The 16,043-nt window shown below is 37.9% G+C and overlaps 1 protein-coding gene across 2 annotated transcripts in view; it reads left to right on the top strand.

Annotated features, from left to right (window-relative positions):
- The first annotated feature begins 756 nt into the window (after positions 1-756).
- pm20d1.2 (peptidase M20 domain containing 1, tandem duplicate 2) overlaps positions 757-16,043 on the top strand; it is a 29,583-nt gene continuing 14,296 nt past the window's right edge. The window contains exons 1-13 of one of the 2 annotated variants that reach the window (XM_079849075.1): positions 757-1,039; positions 1,231-1,317; positions 3,363-3,601; positions 3,697-3,783; positions 3,852-3,985; positions 4,074-4,193; positions 4,370-4,445; positions 4,539-4,600; positions 5,096-5,174; positions 5,261-5,332; positions 5,683-5,848; positions 5,928-6,027; positions 6,103-6,256. In XM_079849075.1, coding sequence (XP_079705201.1) covers positions 820-1,039; positions 1,231-1,317; positions 3,363-3,601; positions 3,697-3,783; positions 3,852-3,985; positions 4,074-4,193; positions 4,370-4,445; positions 4,539-4,600; positions 5,096-5,174; positions 5,261-5,332; positions 5,683-5,848; positions 5,928-6,027; positions 6,103-6,232 — 1,572 coding nt within the window. In that variant the 5' untranslated portion in view covers positions 757-819 and the 3' untranslated portion in view covers positions 6,233-6,256. Of the gene's footprint in view, positions 1,040-1,230; positions 1,318-3,362; positions 3,602-3,696; positions 3,784-3,851; positions 3,986-4,073; positions 4,194-4,369; positions 4,446-4,538; positions 4,601-5,095; positions 5,175-5,260; positions 5,333-5,682; positions 5,849-5,927; positions 6,028-6,102; positions 6,257-16,043 lie in introns of those variants that run through there. The other variant, XM_079849076.1, reaches the window with a different exon arrangement.

Below are 16,043 nucleotides of genomic sequence, written 5' to 3'. Positions count from 1 at the left end.
AATAAAAATTAAAAACACACTAAATTAATACAAATTTAAATATAAATACTATTTTTTTATTATTATGCTTGCATAAAAAAGTGAAAGATAGGATGGTCAATTTACCCCCAGATGGCTCATTTTACCCACTGACTGGGATCAACTTACCCCTAGCCTGGGGTAAGCTGAGTCACATGAACACTTTTTTTTCTGAGGTCATATTTTCAAGGCTCTTTGTCATAGGTGCATTTTTTAATGTTCAGTTTATAGGCAACATCCCAAATTAACAGTGGATGTCTTCATTGTACTTCTGTCTCAATTTCCCTTGCCTTGAGATCCACATAAGTAAAAACTGGCTCATCTTACCCCACTCTCCCCTATAAATTAGAACAATAGGCTATATAAACAAACATGGTAACACTTTACAATAAGGTTCATTAGTTAACATTAGTTAATGTATTAACTAACATTAACTAACAACGAGCAATACATTTGTTACTATATTAGTTAATCTTTGTTAATGTTAGAGCTACATGTTAAATACAGCTGTTCATTGTTTGTTCATGTTATTTCACAGTGCATTAACAAATACAACCTTTGATTTTAATAATGTATTAGTAAATGTTGAAATTAATATTAACTAAGATTATTAAATGCTGAAGAAGTTAACTAAGGTAGTTAACTAATGAACCTTATTGTAAAGTGTTACCACAAACACTCTATGGCTCTTTAACCTGTGATTCTAATCCACAGCAGCAGAGGGCGATCGTACCCTCTAATCACATCAGTGAGGTATTATGAACCCTGGTTATGAAATGACTCTTTCGTACTTCCTGTAACATGACAGGCCATAACACTCGTTGGAAATTATTTAAGTTTCTTAAAGTGCTGCTGTTTAGTTTCATATTTTTGATTACAGTTTTGTTCCTTGTTGCCACAGTTAGGACGTTTACATTTGATGTAGGCGCGGGGCTTCAGCTGGGAAAATGGGAAAATACAACAACCATTTCTCTTCATTTAAGTCCACAACAGAGGAAGAATCTGCTGGCAAACTTCAAAGGTAACAAACAACGTAGAAATATTGAGTCGCAGATCGCGCCGTTTGACATTCAACTCGTCACGTGCCGTAAATAGATTAGGTAGACATATAGATACAGTTAATGGAGATAAGGGATGGGTGCTGCATGTAGATATTACACATGTAATTTTGATGTAATTGATTCAAATGTCTTGTTTTCATCTCTTTCATAGCGGCCATACAGATTCCCACCGTGTCATTTACTGAGACGAATGTGAACACGAGCGCGCTGCAGGAGTTTGACGGGCTGCTGAGGAGGGGTGAGACTGAGACAACATGCGTTACACAACAGCATCAAACAGAGCTGTCAACGCAAGATTACTTAACCTGCCGCTAATTGTGCCCTATTATCTTTTTTAAGCTATTAAATCACAAAAACTTGGTAATAATGATTAAATATGCTTTACAAACTATTATGTGGCAGAAAATAAACTCACCTAAAGGATTATTAGGAACACCTGTTCAATTTCTCATTAATGCAATTATCTAATCAATCAATCACATGGCAGTTGCTTAAATGCATTTAGGGGTGTGGTCCTGGTCAAGACAATCTCCTGAACTCCAAACTGAATGTCAGAATGGGAAAGAAAGGTGATTTAAGCAATTTTGAGCGTGGCATGGTTGTTGGTGCCAGACAGCCGGTCTGAGTATTTCACAATCTGCTCAGTTACTGGGATTTTCACGCACAACCATTTCTAGGGTTTACAAAGAATGGTGTGAAAAGGGAAAAACATCCAGTATGTGGCAGTCCTGTGGGCGAAAATGCCTTGTTGATGCTAGAGGTCAGAGGAGAATGGGCCGACTGATTCAAGCTGATAGAAGAGCAACTTTGACTGAAATAACCACTCGTTACAAGCCACAACACGCACAACCTTGAGGCGGATGGGCTACAACAGCAGAAGACCCCACCGGGTACCACTCATCTCCACTACAAATAGGAAAAAGAGGCTACAATTTGCACGAGCTCACCAAAATTGGACAGTTGAAGACTGGAAAAATGTTGCCTGGTCTGATGAGTCTCGATTTTTGTTGAGACATTCAGATGGTAGAGTCAGAATTTGGCGTAAACAGAATGAGAACATGGATCCATCATGCCTTGTTACCACTGTGCAGGCTGGTGGTGGTGGTGTAATGGTGTGGGGGATGTTTTCTTGGCACACTTTAGGCCCCTTAGTGCCAATTGGGCATCGTTTAAATGCCACGGCCTACCTGAGCATTGTTTCTGACCATGTCCATCCCTTTATGACCACCATGTACCCATCCTCTGATGGCTACTTCCAGCAGGATAATGTCACAAAGCTTGAATCATTTCAAATTGGTTTCTTGAACATGACAATGAGTTCACTGTACTAAAATGGCCCCCACAGTCACCAGATCTCAACCCAATAGAGCATCTTTGGGATGTGGTGGAACGGGAGCTTCGTGCCCTGGATGTGCATCCCACAAATCTCCATCAACTGCAAGATCCTATCCTATCAATATGGGCCAACCTTTCTAAAGAATGCTTTCAGCACCTTGTTGATTCAATGCCACGTAGAATTAAGGCAGTTCTGAAGGCGAAAGGGGGTCAAACACAGTATTAGTATGGTGTTCCTAATAATCCTTTAGGTGAGTGTGTATATATATATATACATATATACATATATACTAAATATTTTAAATGACACAATTGACAGTCTACTGAACTGACAAGTCAAGACAAAATCTTTTAATTATTAACCTATTTTAATAAAAAAAAATTTTTTTACACATATTTTAGATTTGACAAGCACTGTTTATTTAGCTGTTGTGACAAAATAGATCAAATAAATGTTTTTTTTCCCTGAAATTTATGAGAAATGTAAGTTTACCTATAATTACTTTCATTTTATTAGACCTTTTGACCTAGTATTTCATTAATATGTAATGATTTTGTATACTTTAAATATATTAAATACTTTACATGATTAATATAATAAAACATAATTGACATACTCATTAATCATTTAATTTTTGTTTCAATGCTTATTCCTCGAAAACAATATAATCACACAATTTGGCCTTTAAGCTTCAGACATGTCTTACATTTTGGTAGCAGGATAACAAAAATTCCAAACCCCATATAAAATAAATAAAAATACAATGTAAAAAATTAAACAAGCATTTTCTAAAGGTTAAGCACCTCATTTCACTGACACTATCACTATTTGTTAACTGTATTTATGTAGCTACTTTTATTTTAGGTAATTAGGTAATATTAGGTTTTGTATTTAGTGAAACTAAAGTAGTGTAATTTAAGACTTTAAGATTTAAGTTTCTGTCTCAGTTTTCCCAAAGGTCTTCTCATCATCCAGCCTGGTCAAACATGAGTTGGTGGGAAACTACAGCCACTTATTCACGGTTCCTGGGAGAGAGCCTGATCTGGAGCCGTACATGCTGCTGGCTCACATTGATGTAGTGCCGGCCGATGAGGCGGATGGGTGGGACGTTCCTCCTTTCTCTGCTCAAGAGCTCAATGGCTTCATTTATGGACGAGGAACCATCGACAACAAACAGTCTGTGATGGTACAGTGAATCAACGCTGCATCGCTCTTCATTCAAACAATTGCATATCTGTTTTTCCAACCTAAAGCTAACTGTTACAATGTTTGTTCTTGAAGGGGATCCTTCAGGCGCTGGAATACCTGCTCGAACGAGGTTACACCCCTCGCAGAAGCTTCTACATTGGTTTGGGTCATGATGAGGAGGTCAGTCTCAAGTTAACTAACTAGTAGTCACTTGTTTTGATGCATTTATTTATACGGTTATATGTCAGGTGAATGGCTTACATGGCGCAGTCAATATCGTGAAGCTCCTGAAGAGTCGAGGGGTGAAGCTCCAGTATGTTTTAGATGAAGGCCTGGCAGTGCTGGACGGTGTCATAAGTGGCCTGGATGGACCTGCTGCCCTGTGAGACTGTTATTTTGAGCAACTCTACTAGCAGAGTCATTTAATTATTGAATTAGTTTGTAATATTTGCCCTGTGTGTGTTTTGTAGGATAGGTATCAGTGAGAAGGGTCAGACCACGGTAAAGCTGAGTGTCAGCAGCGCTCCAGGACATTCATCCATGCCTCCCAGAGAGAGCAGCATTGGCATCTTGGCTTCAGCTGTCAGAAGGCAAGCAGAAACCCATAAAACGCTTCATTATTGTAAAACATTTGGAAATACTAAAGGATATATTGATCCTTTTTCTTCTTATTAGATGTTTTGTTTAGTGATTTATTTCTTGCTATTAAATTATTCTCAAAACAGCTTTATATTTAAATTATATTTTCGGTAATATCTTTTCCCAGGTTGGAGGAAAATCCGATGCCCAGACTGTTTGGTTATGGTCCTGAGCGTGGCACATTTGAACACCTGGCACATAAGGTAAAAGTGTTTAAGCAGAGGATTTTACTGGTTACATTTAATGAAATATGGACTTGCTTTTCAACAAACCATTTCTCTTATTTTATTTTGCAGTTTGGCTTGCCTCTCAGATTCATCATGTCTAATTTGTGGCTCTTCTCTCCGCTACTCAGCAGGTAGTTCATATTGGTTGTCTTAATGCTCACTACAGTCTCTAATGTCATATCAAAGTATATGGTTTCAAAGAAATTGAAAGAAATTCAAAGAAAATGGTTTCGACCACTGAAGTCAATTTAAGTGGACCTATTATGCTTTTTTACATTTTCAACATTCTTTAGTGTGCAATGCTGCTGTTTGCACATGAAAAAGATCTGCAAAGTTACAAAGTCCACTCCAAAGGGAGTAATTCTCTATATAAGTAAGCACTGTTTCTGAACTCCCTGAAACTCCTTGACTGTAGTCTTCAGAAGACTAGAGAGTGATGAAAATTCCGCTTTGCCATAACAGGATATATGTAAAATATTTAGCATATGATTTACCATATTAATAATGAATTGCATTTGCAACCAACACTAACTTTGTAAATAAACACCAACATAAGCTTTTAAAAACTCAGGAAAACCCTTGTCATTGTAATATAATAATAATACCGGTGTCCTTTTCATATGCAGGGTGTTAGAGAGAAAACCTGACACAAATGCCTTTGTTAGGACCACAACTGCTGTCACAATGTTTAACTCGGGTGTAAAGGTGGGGCACTCTTTTTTTTTTTTTTTTTGTAAGTTCACTAAGTTGTAGCATGAATGGAGTTCTGAATATTTCTCTTTCTCTTACAGATTAACATAATCCCGTCATACGCTGAAGCTTTTGTCAATTTCCGCATCCACTCAGCCCAAACATTACAGGAGGTGAGAGGTCACGCTGCAGCCACAGCTATGACTCATTCAGTTAGCCTTGAAGCACAGTTAGTCCCAGCTAGAGTTAGCTGAACTATTAACTTTTGCTCTTTACACCTTCTCAAACAGTTTCACATGAGTTACTCTGTTACTCTGAATAAATAACTGTAGAAGGATAGTTCACCCAAAAATGACAATTATGTTTGACTGCAAAAACTGTATGTCTGTCTTTCTATGGAACGCAAAATAAGAAGGTCAGGGGGGGTCCAGTGCTGTTTGTAACCCATAGTTTTTCAAAATATCTTCGTATGTGTGTGTTTGGAATGATGTGAAGAACTTTCATTTTTGGGGTCTTCTTTTAGGTTTTGGATTTGGTCAAGTCCACCATATCAGATGAGCGTGTGAAGGTAGAGATGGTCGATGGATTCGACCCGCTGCCCATCAGCTCCTATGATGAGCAGGCTTTTGGGTTCCAGATCATAAAGAAAACAGTGCAAATCATGTTTCCTCAGCTCACAGTGGCTCCTGGTAAGTGAAGTGATGCAGTTCTGCTTAAGTTCCCCTTATGAAGAGACACTTTTAACTGCTCTATGGTTTCCTCTCACAGGTATCTGTGTTGGCAACACTGACAGCCGTCACTACAAGGATATCACCCGAGACATATATCGCTTTGCACCATCGTGGTTCAAACCAGGTGATCCTCAGAGGTAAGCCACAGGAGAATGGCTCTTTGTATTAATGTAGTGGAGTATCCAGCTTGAGGGTACATTTTCCTCTTTTAGATTCCATGGTGTGAACGAGAGAATCTCCATTAAGAACTATGAAGAGATCGTGCTGTTCTACTTCCAGCTCATCCAGAATAATGACATCAGGAAGTTGCCGCCTCCTCACAGTAGCCAGCATGAGCTGTAAATGGTGGGATGTTACTTACACTAATCTCAAAGCACTGAGTGAAATTCTTGAAACAAAGCTCAAGGAGCTCAGATTGAAAATCTGAATAAAATGAATACCGCAGCTTTAGAAAGGAATTGAAGGTTGTGAAACATTTCAAACATAAAGATTAATCCTTGCAGTCCTTACTGAACGATTTAAAAACACATCACACGTTTGCTGTTTGTTAGGTGTTGACAGCAGGGCATGGGTGTAATTTTAATAATAAATATATATATATATATATAAATATAGCTGCGAGCAGCGATTACGGGCCCAAGCCGGTGGCACCGCAACCCCGGTGCCTTTACCTAAAGGCACCGGGGTGGCGGTACCGCCGGCTTTGGCCCTTCATCGCTGCTCGCAGCTATATTATATATATATATATATATATATATATATATATATATATATATATATATATATATATATATATATATATATATATATATATACACACATATATAAATATATAAAAGACAGAAAATATTACTTGACTTACCTTATTCTGATTTTACGATACACTCAAAATATTCCACACCAAATCCTTTAAATTTAATGTAAAAATAAAAATGAAAGTAAGCAGTGTTGGGTTCACGTAACCCTCTCATTAGAATCAAAATGTTTCAACATTTGCCATGTATTTGGATGCTAAACTATTCTTTATTATAGGCTTTGTTCTTCACTCTTGTTCCAATATTGATGGAAAAAATCATCCTCTTCACATGCGCAAAAATGTGCTTGGAAACATCACAGTGGAGCGGTGCTTACTGTGAATGTACGAATTGTACTACTGACTATTTAGAGCAGTGTAATTTTTATATGTTAGGTTGACTATTTTATTATTATATTTTATTAAGGCTATAATGATCAGGCTGCGATGTCAAGATTGCAATGCTGGAATGTGTGTGTGTGTGTGTGTGTGTGTGTGTGTGCGTGTGTGTTTGTGGCGTGGGCGCGATGGAACAGTGGACACATAAAAACATACTCCGTCATTATACAGGACGACATTCAAACTGCAAAGTGTTAACTTATATTTGTGTACAGTCGCAATAAAACACAACATTGTGCTTTTGTAAAATAATTTCAAGCAATCCACCCCCGAAAGGCGCTAATTTTAAAATTAAACTAAAATGCTCATGGCTGCACGGGCATTCATAACGGTGCGCATCCACGGCGAGGAACGAGCAGAACAGAGTGAACGTTTTTCAGTTAATTCCTACTTCCATAGGAATTAATTTGAAACGCTCGCTCAACCACTATCAATGTCAGTGCGGACGAACATATTTTACTTTCGTTTTTATGTTGGCGATTCAAAAGCCCCCAGCGGTGTCACACGTCGATTAACCGGTGGTAAAATATTCTCACCGTCACTAGTATATTTTTATGTAGATACAATAGGCCTACCTGATTTTGAACACAAGAGGGCAGTATAGCCCTATGTATGACTTGACTTTTATGGGACTAAATAGTACAATTACTATTTTTAAACTTATAAATATTTATTAGATTGAAAAAAAAGAATAAAATGGGTTTAGTTGTGATATTTTTATACTTTTATATAGAAATAAATGGTGTTTAATTACATTTTTAGAAGATGAGGCTTTTAGTTTCCTTTTTGTACATTACTTTAGTCCCTCACTATAGAAAAACCGTTTGAGATGTTTAATATCCGTTCACAATTTAGCATCTTTAATGTGTTTTCATCATGTTGAAAAAGTTTGGTGTGAATAAAATAAACCAGTTAGGAAGAGTAGCTAAAAACTCAGAGTCTGAAATATCCAAAAAATCCACATTCAAACCAAAATATCTGACTTCCTTTTGCTCTGAGCTAATAACTGTAAATTAGAAAGTTGTCCGGCTCGGTGAGACCAACATATATTGTGATTTTTTTTTAACTGTTGGTAAAACTAACCCCCCCACTTTTGTCAAAAACATTTTGAAAGTGACACACTTCCTGCTGCCAGTTGGTGGCGCTATAACTTTGACTCACAATAGTTACATCCATCTGATCGGCCTCTTACCACGAACACACTGCTGAAGTTTCATCAAGATCAGTTAATGTATGCAGAAGTTATTCCACTTCGTGTTTCTCTTTTCTCGCCATAAATTCGTTTCCTCGCCACGGCCAAACCGTTCGAAATATCAAAAATCCGTCCGCAATTTAGCATCCTCAATGTCTTGACTTCATGCACACCGAGTTTGGTGGGGATGGGATGAATTCTCTAGGAGGAGTACTTCACATTCCACAGCAAGCGTTTTCCAAACATCCCATAATAGCCGACTTCCTGTTGGGCTGGCGTGAAACTTGACAGAGGGAAAGTTGTTCGGCCTGATGAGATCTATATGTGTACCGAGTTTCATATTAATTCATGCAAGCGTGTTTGATATATGGACCAAGTTTTCAGACCCTGTTCAAGGTGGCGCTGTTGAACCCCCCTGCCACGCCCATTTCTGAAACTTTTCACATGTCTACTGGCTAATAAGTGTTATGTGTCTGTCGAGTTTCATCCAATTTCAAGCATGCGAAGAGTCTGAAAAGCATCCGAAAAGAATATTAAAGTTTGATGCGTTGCCGCGGCAACAGTATCTAAGATATAAATAATCCTTTCACAAGTCTACATCTGCCATGTATTTACATTATACACATAAAGTTTGAAGCAAATCGGGTAAAAATAAGAGGGTGATTTCAAAGCATTTTGAAAATGACAAACTTCCTGCTGCCAGTTGGTGGCGCTATAACTTTGACTCACAAAGGTCACATCCATGTGATCGGCCTCTTACAACGAATACACTGCTGAAGTTTCATCAAGATCAGTCAATGTATGCAGAAGTTATAACACACTTCCTGTGTCCCATTATTCGCCATAAATTCGTTTCCTCGCCACGGCCAAACCGTTCGAGATATCAAAAATCCGTCCGCAATTTAGCATCCTCAATGTCTTGACTTCATTCACACCTAGTTTGGTGGCGATCGGATGAATTCCCTAGGAGGAGTATTTCACATTCCATTGTATGCGTTTTCCAAACAACGTATAATAACCGACTTCCTTTTGGGCTGGTGTAAACTTAGAGCACGAAAGTTGTTCGGCCCGATGAGATCTATATGTGGACTGAGTTTCATATTATTACATGCAAGCGTGTTTGATTTATGGACCAATTTTTCAGACACCATTCCAGGGGGCGCTGTCGAGCCCCTGTGCCACGCCCGGGTACCAGCTTCAGTCCGGCCCTGATGGCCGCAGGTTCTGACGTGTGTGCAAAATTTCAAGAGTTTTTGAGCATGTTAAGGGCCCCAAAAGTGCCCAAGAAGTAGAAAAAAATAATAATAATAATAAACAAATATAGCTGCGAGCAGCGATTGCGGGCCCAAGCCGGTGGCACCGCCAACCTGGTGCCTTTAGTTACACTAAAGGCACCGGGGTGGCGGTGTCACCGGCTTGGGCCCTCCATCGCTGCTCGCAGCTATATTTATATATATATATATATATATATATATATATATATATATATATATATATATATATATCAGACAAGTAATATTCTTTGTCTTGTCACTTAAAAAAAAAAAAAAAAAAATATATATATATATATAATGACCTTTTTTTGGATGCTAAACTATTGTTTATTATATGCTTTGTACTTCACTCACGTTCCAATATCGAAGGGAAAAATGATCCTCTTCACATGCGCAAAAATGTCCTTGGAAAATTCACAGTGGAGCGGTGCTTACTGTGATTGTACGAATTGTACTACTGACTATTTAGAGCAGTGTAATCTTTATATGTTAGGTTGACCATTTTATTATTATATTTTATTAAGTCTATAATGAACAGGCTGCAATGTCAAGATTGCAATGCTAGTGTGTGTGTGTGTGTGTGTGTGTGTGTGTGTGTGTGTGTGTGTGTGTGTGTGTGTGTGTGTGTGTGTGTGTGTGTGTGTGTGTGTGTGTGTGTGCATGTTTTTCTGTCCCGGTGGGGACTTTAACCTGAATGCACACAGACTCATGGGGACTCGTATCACAGTGGGGACCTAAATAGAGGTCCCCATGGGTAAACAAGCTTCATACAGAATGAGTTTTTTTGGAAATGTAAAAATGCAGAAAGTTTTCAGTGATGGGTAGGTTTAGGGGTAGGGTTAGTGTAAGGATATAAAATATACAGTTTGTACAGTATAAAAATCATTAAATCTATGGAGAGTCCCCAAAAAGATAGTAAACCGTGTGTGTGTGGGTGGGTGTGTGTGTGTGGCGTGGGCGCGTTTGAACAGTGGACACATAAAAACATACTCCGTCATTATACAGGACGACATTCAAACTGCAAAGTGTTAACTTATATTTGTGTACAGTCGCAATAAAACACAACATTGTGCTTTTGTAAAATAATTTCAAGCAATCAACCCCCGAAAGGCTCTAATTTTAAAATTAAACTAAAATGCTCATGGCTGCACGGGCATTCATAACGGTGCACATCCACGGCGAGGAACGAGCAGAACAGAGTGAACTTTTTCAGTTAATTCCTACTTCCATAGGAATTAATTTGAAACGCTCGCTCAACCACTATCAATGTCAGTGTGGACGAACATATTTTACTTTCGTTTTTAAGTTGGCGATTCAAAAGCCCCCAGCGGTGTCACACGTCGATTAACCGGTGGTAAAATATTCTCACCGTCACATACCTAGTATATTTTTAAGTAGATACAATAGGCCTACCTGATTTTTAACACAAGAGGGCAGTATAGCCCTATGTATGACTTGACTTTTATGGGACTAAATAGTACAATTACTATTTTTAAACTTATAAATATTTATTAAATTGAAAAAAAAAGAATAAAACGGGTTTAGTTGTGATATTTTTATACTTTTATATAGAAATAAATGGTGTTTAATTACATTTTTAGAAGATGAGGCTTTAAGTGTTACTTTACTTTAGTCCCTCACTATAGCAAAACCGTTTGAGATGTTTAATATCCGTTCACAATTTAGCATCTTTAATGTATCTTTATCATTTTGAAAAAGTTTGGTGTGAATAAAATAAACCAGTTAGGAAGAGTAGCTAAAAACTCAGAGTCTGAAATATCCAAAAAATCCACATTCAAACCAAAATATCTGACTTCCTTTTGCTCTGAGCTAATAACTGTAAATTAGAAAGTTGTCCGGCTCGGTGAGACCAATATATGTACTGATTTTTGTAACTGTTGGTAAAACTAACCCACCCACTTTTGTCAAACGCATGTTGAAAGTGACACACTTCCTGCTGCCAGTTGGTGGCGCTATAACTTTGACTCACGATAGTTACATCCATCTGATCTGCCTCTTACCACGAACACACTGCTAAAGTTTCATCAAGATCAGTTAATGTATGCAGAAGTTATAACACTTCGTCTCCTCTCTTTTCTCGCCATAAATTTGTTTCCTCGCCACGGCCAAACCGTTCGAGATATCAAAAATCCGTCCGCAATTTAGCATTCTCAATGTCTTGACTTCATGCTGACTGAGTTTGGAGGTGATTGAATGAATTCTCTAGGAGGAGTACATCACATTCCACAGCAAGCGTTTTCCAAACAACCCATAATAGCCGACTTCCTGTTGGGCTGGCGTGAAACTTGACAGAGGGAAAGTTGTTCAGCCCGATGAAATCTATATGTGTACCGAGTTTCATATTAATTCATGCAAGCGTGTTTGATATATGGACCAAGTTTTCAGACCCTGTTCAAGAGGGCGCTGTTGAGCCCCCCTGCCACGCCCGTTTCTGAAACTTTTCACATGTCTACTGGCTAATAAGTGTTATGTGTCTGTCGAGTTTCATCCAATTTCAAGCATGCTAAGAGTTTCAAACGCATCCGAAAAGAATATTAAAATTTGATGCGTTGCCACGGCAACAGTATCTAAGATATCAATAATCCTTTCACAGGTCTACATCTGCCGTGTGTTTACATTATACACATAAAGTTTGAAGCAAATCGGGTAAAAGTAAGAGGGTGACTTCAAAGCATTTTGAAAGTGACACACTTCCTGCTGCCAGTTGGTGGCGCTATAACTTTGACTCACAATAGTCACATCCATGTGATCGGCCTCTTACAACGAATACACTGCTGAAGTTTCATCAAGATCAGTCAATGTATGCAGAAGTTATAACACACTTCCTGTGTCCCATTATTCGCCATAAATTAGTTTCCTCGCCACGGCCAAACCGTTCGAGATATCAAAAATCTGTTCGCAAGAATTCATCCTCAATGTCTTGACTTTATTCTCACCGAGTTTGGTGGCGATCGGATGAAATCCCTAGGAGGAGTATTTCACATTCCATTGTATGCGTTTTCCAAACAACGTATAATAACCGACTTCCTGTTGGGCTTTTGTAAAACTTAGAGCACGAAAGTTGTTCGGCCCGATGAGATCTATATGTGTACTGAGTTTCATATTATTACATGCAAGCGTGTTTGATTTATGGACCAAGTTTTCGGACCCCATTCCAGGGGGCGCCGTCGAGCCCCCCTGCCACGCCACGGTACCAGCTTCAGCCCGGCCCTGATGGCCGCGGGTTCTGACGTGTGTGCAAAATTTCAAGAGTTTTTGAGCATGTTAAGGGCCCCAAAAGTGTCAAAAAGGCAAAAAAAAAAATAATGAAGAAAAAAAAAAATAATAATCCTTACGGAAACAATAGGGCCTTCGCCCTTTCAGGGCTTGGGCCCTAATTAACCCTGCACTTAGGTTTACATTACATTCAGGCATTTGGCAGATGCTTTTACCCAAAGTGGCTTGCAGTATACAGTATGAATAGTATAAAGAGTCATGCTACATACATACTGTATGTCACAGGTGTCAAACTCAGTTCCTGGAGGGCCACAGCCTTACAGAGTTTTGTTCCAACCCTGCTTCAACACACACACACCTGCAGTTTTCAAATAAGCCTGAAGGACTTGATTAGCTGATCAGGTGTGTTTAATTAGGGTTGAAGCTAAACTCTGCAGGGCTGTGGCCCTCCAGGAACTGAGTTTGACACCCCTGCTGTATGTATTTCTATTTGAACTATGTTAGTTATAACCCTAAGTAGTGATTTTGTCATTGCATTTGTCATGAGTAACGTCTGACCAAATAATTATAAGTTTGTTGACTAAATGCAAACATAAGAAACCCTGACCAAAAAAAAAAAATTGCTAAGCACAATTACACTTCAACTGAGTTCCTTCACTGAAAAAGAATAAGCTAGCTATGCGAATAAATCAGACAAAATGGGCATTATAATGACGAATGGATCAATATTAAGTGCTGATTAGTTTTCAAGATTAATAGAATTTTCACAATTTTGAGTGTCACTTTTTGTGTTTGAAAGTGTTACTGGTTTCAGGGGACATGATAGAGCTTGGAAAAAAAAACATCTCACTAGTTATCTCTGGTTACGAAAACACACAGTTTATATTTCTGACTTTACATGGTCAGACATGCTGCTTTGGTGTTTTGAACCAACTCTTCTTAACTTTTATTGAAAGTTATTGAGTGATTTTATTGAAAGTTAGTACATTAGTACAATTTCAAAAATTGTAGTATGGGCCAATAGATTATCATTAGATCTTGTGTTAGACTGTGATTGATTATGTCTGTCTCCATAAACATTTGTTTCGGATATCACGTGAATCACAAAGCTGTAGCTCAACACCAGGTTATTGTTATTGTTTGTTAGAATGTTAATTTGAATTCTTAGTTGTTTGCACTGAAATGGTCTGAAAATTACATTGAATGTGTTGCATTGATTTTTTTGATGAAATTTATTTAATTTCATGAACGTTAAGGTTAAATGAATAAATATTTTTGTTAATACAAACATAGATGTGTTTTTTCTTATTCTGTATTTTTTTCTGATAAATATTCTAACATTGTATCTAAAAATATCGTACCTAAAAACGTTTAAAAATTAACCACGTCACAACGGTTACTTTAAGACAGAAGTTTCTGCTAAATATTCTAACATTGTATCTAAACATATCTTATCAAAAAAAAAAAACATATTTAAAAATGAACCATGCTACAATGGTTACTGTAATACCGAAAATCTGTAAGACTAAACACAAGAGCTCTCATAAAAAAACTGACAGCTTGCAACAAAATAATAAATTGCTAATCTGAAGAAAAGATTTCGGTCGTTTTGCGGTTTCTCCCGGAACATGATTTCACCCAAGGTGGGAGACCCGGCCCACATGAGAATGTGCGACATCGTGTCCCTAATGAACAAATAATTGAAAGTATTGGATACCTTGAATAATCAAATATCTAAATTAATACATAACCAATGTTTATGATTAGTTCCTAATAAGTAAAAGTCTAAATTTGATAATACATTAAAATTGGAATCAGATTAAACACAGAGCTAGAATCAAATTAAAACTAAATTAATTGAACTTAAAAGTGCAAGTAAAAACCTGCACACAGAATACCTTCACCCACGCTGCTGAGGTGCAGTCACACTCTAATGTAAAATAAGTGGACAAGTGCTGTTTTTTTAATCAGACAAGTTAGACTGTGCCCCCTTTTTTAGACCCAACAAAATATTTTACGAAAGTAGTATTATATAATTGACTGTCTATGTTAAATTTGAAGACATTAACACAATACTTAAAGATAAAATGTGAAATTATTGCGCCACTAGTGGCCCTGAATAGTGAAACCGTGATAACAGATAATAGATAACGATAACACAATGAAACCAAGTAGCTTAGACTTCTTTTACTGTTTCAATGTTCAAAGTATACATGGTTACACAGCGCCATCTACAGCATAAGAAAACAACTGCAGGATAACCCAGTTACCAACACTAAATACATAACATTTCCTCCCAACTTAAAGGAACACGCCGACTTTTTGGGACTTCAGCTTATTCACCTTATCCCCTAGAGTTAGAGAAGTCCATACATACCTTTTTCATCTCCGTGCGTGCTGTAACTTTGTCTGACGCACCCACCGCTAGCCTAGCTTAGCACAAAGACTGGAGGTAAACAGCTCCAGCTAGCATACTGCTCCCAATAAGTGACAAAATAACGCCAACATTTTCCTATTTACATGTTGTGATTTGTATAGTCACTGCGTGTACAAATAACAAGGTCACATGAGACACAACCATCTTCTAACCGTATACATACTGGGAACTATATTCTCAGAAGACGAAGCACTGCTACTTCTGCGGAGTGATTTACTCCAATTCTGAGCGAACTCTCTGCTCCTCACCACGGGGCTTCTCAGGTGCTGCGAACAAATCACTCCGCCCAAGTAGCAGTGCTTCGCCTTCTGAGAATATGTGACAATGTTATTTGTACACGCTGTGACTATACAAATCACAACATGTAAATAGGAAAATGCTGGCGTTATTTTGTCACTTATTGGGAGCAGTCGGGTCAATTTTTTTACTTTTTTACTATTTAAAAAAAAAAAATTACAGATTGGGCTTTGGTCGGACTCGGGCTCATTTAGCTGTTCTCCTGCATTAGGTGACAGTTGACCAAAAGCTTCATTTTGAAAGAGTTTTGATTTGATTACCGAGCCTGAAGCCTTCAACAGTGGATGCTATTCTTTTTCTTCACAACGATCGCGAATAAACAGTGAATGAGCTTACTCAGTTCAACAGATATTTTTTCTTTATTATATTTTTATTATTATTTAACGTTAGCTAGTTGGCGAAGAGTTCTTTGAAACGTTGTTCTTCAGCAAAGTTACTTGACATCAAAAAAAGGTAGGCCGTAAATCTTTATTTACTGCTGGATCACATTTGGCTATATAATATTCTCTACTGCATGCTTATGC

The sequence above is a fragment of the Squalius cephalus genome (genome assembly GCF_949319135.1).
Source record: "Squalius cephalus genome assembly, chromosome: 18".
Taxonomy (NCBI): Eukaryota; Metazoa; Chordata; class Actinopteri; order Cypriniformes; family Leuciscidae; genus Squalius; species Squalius cephalus.
Note: the sequence above shows the minus strand (reverse complement) of the source record. Positions and strands in the feature narration are given on the sequence as shown.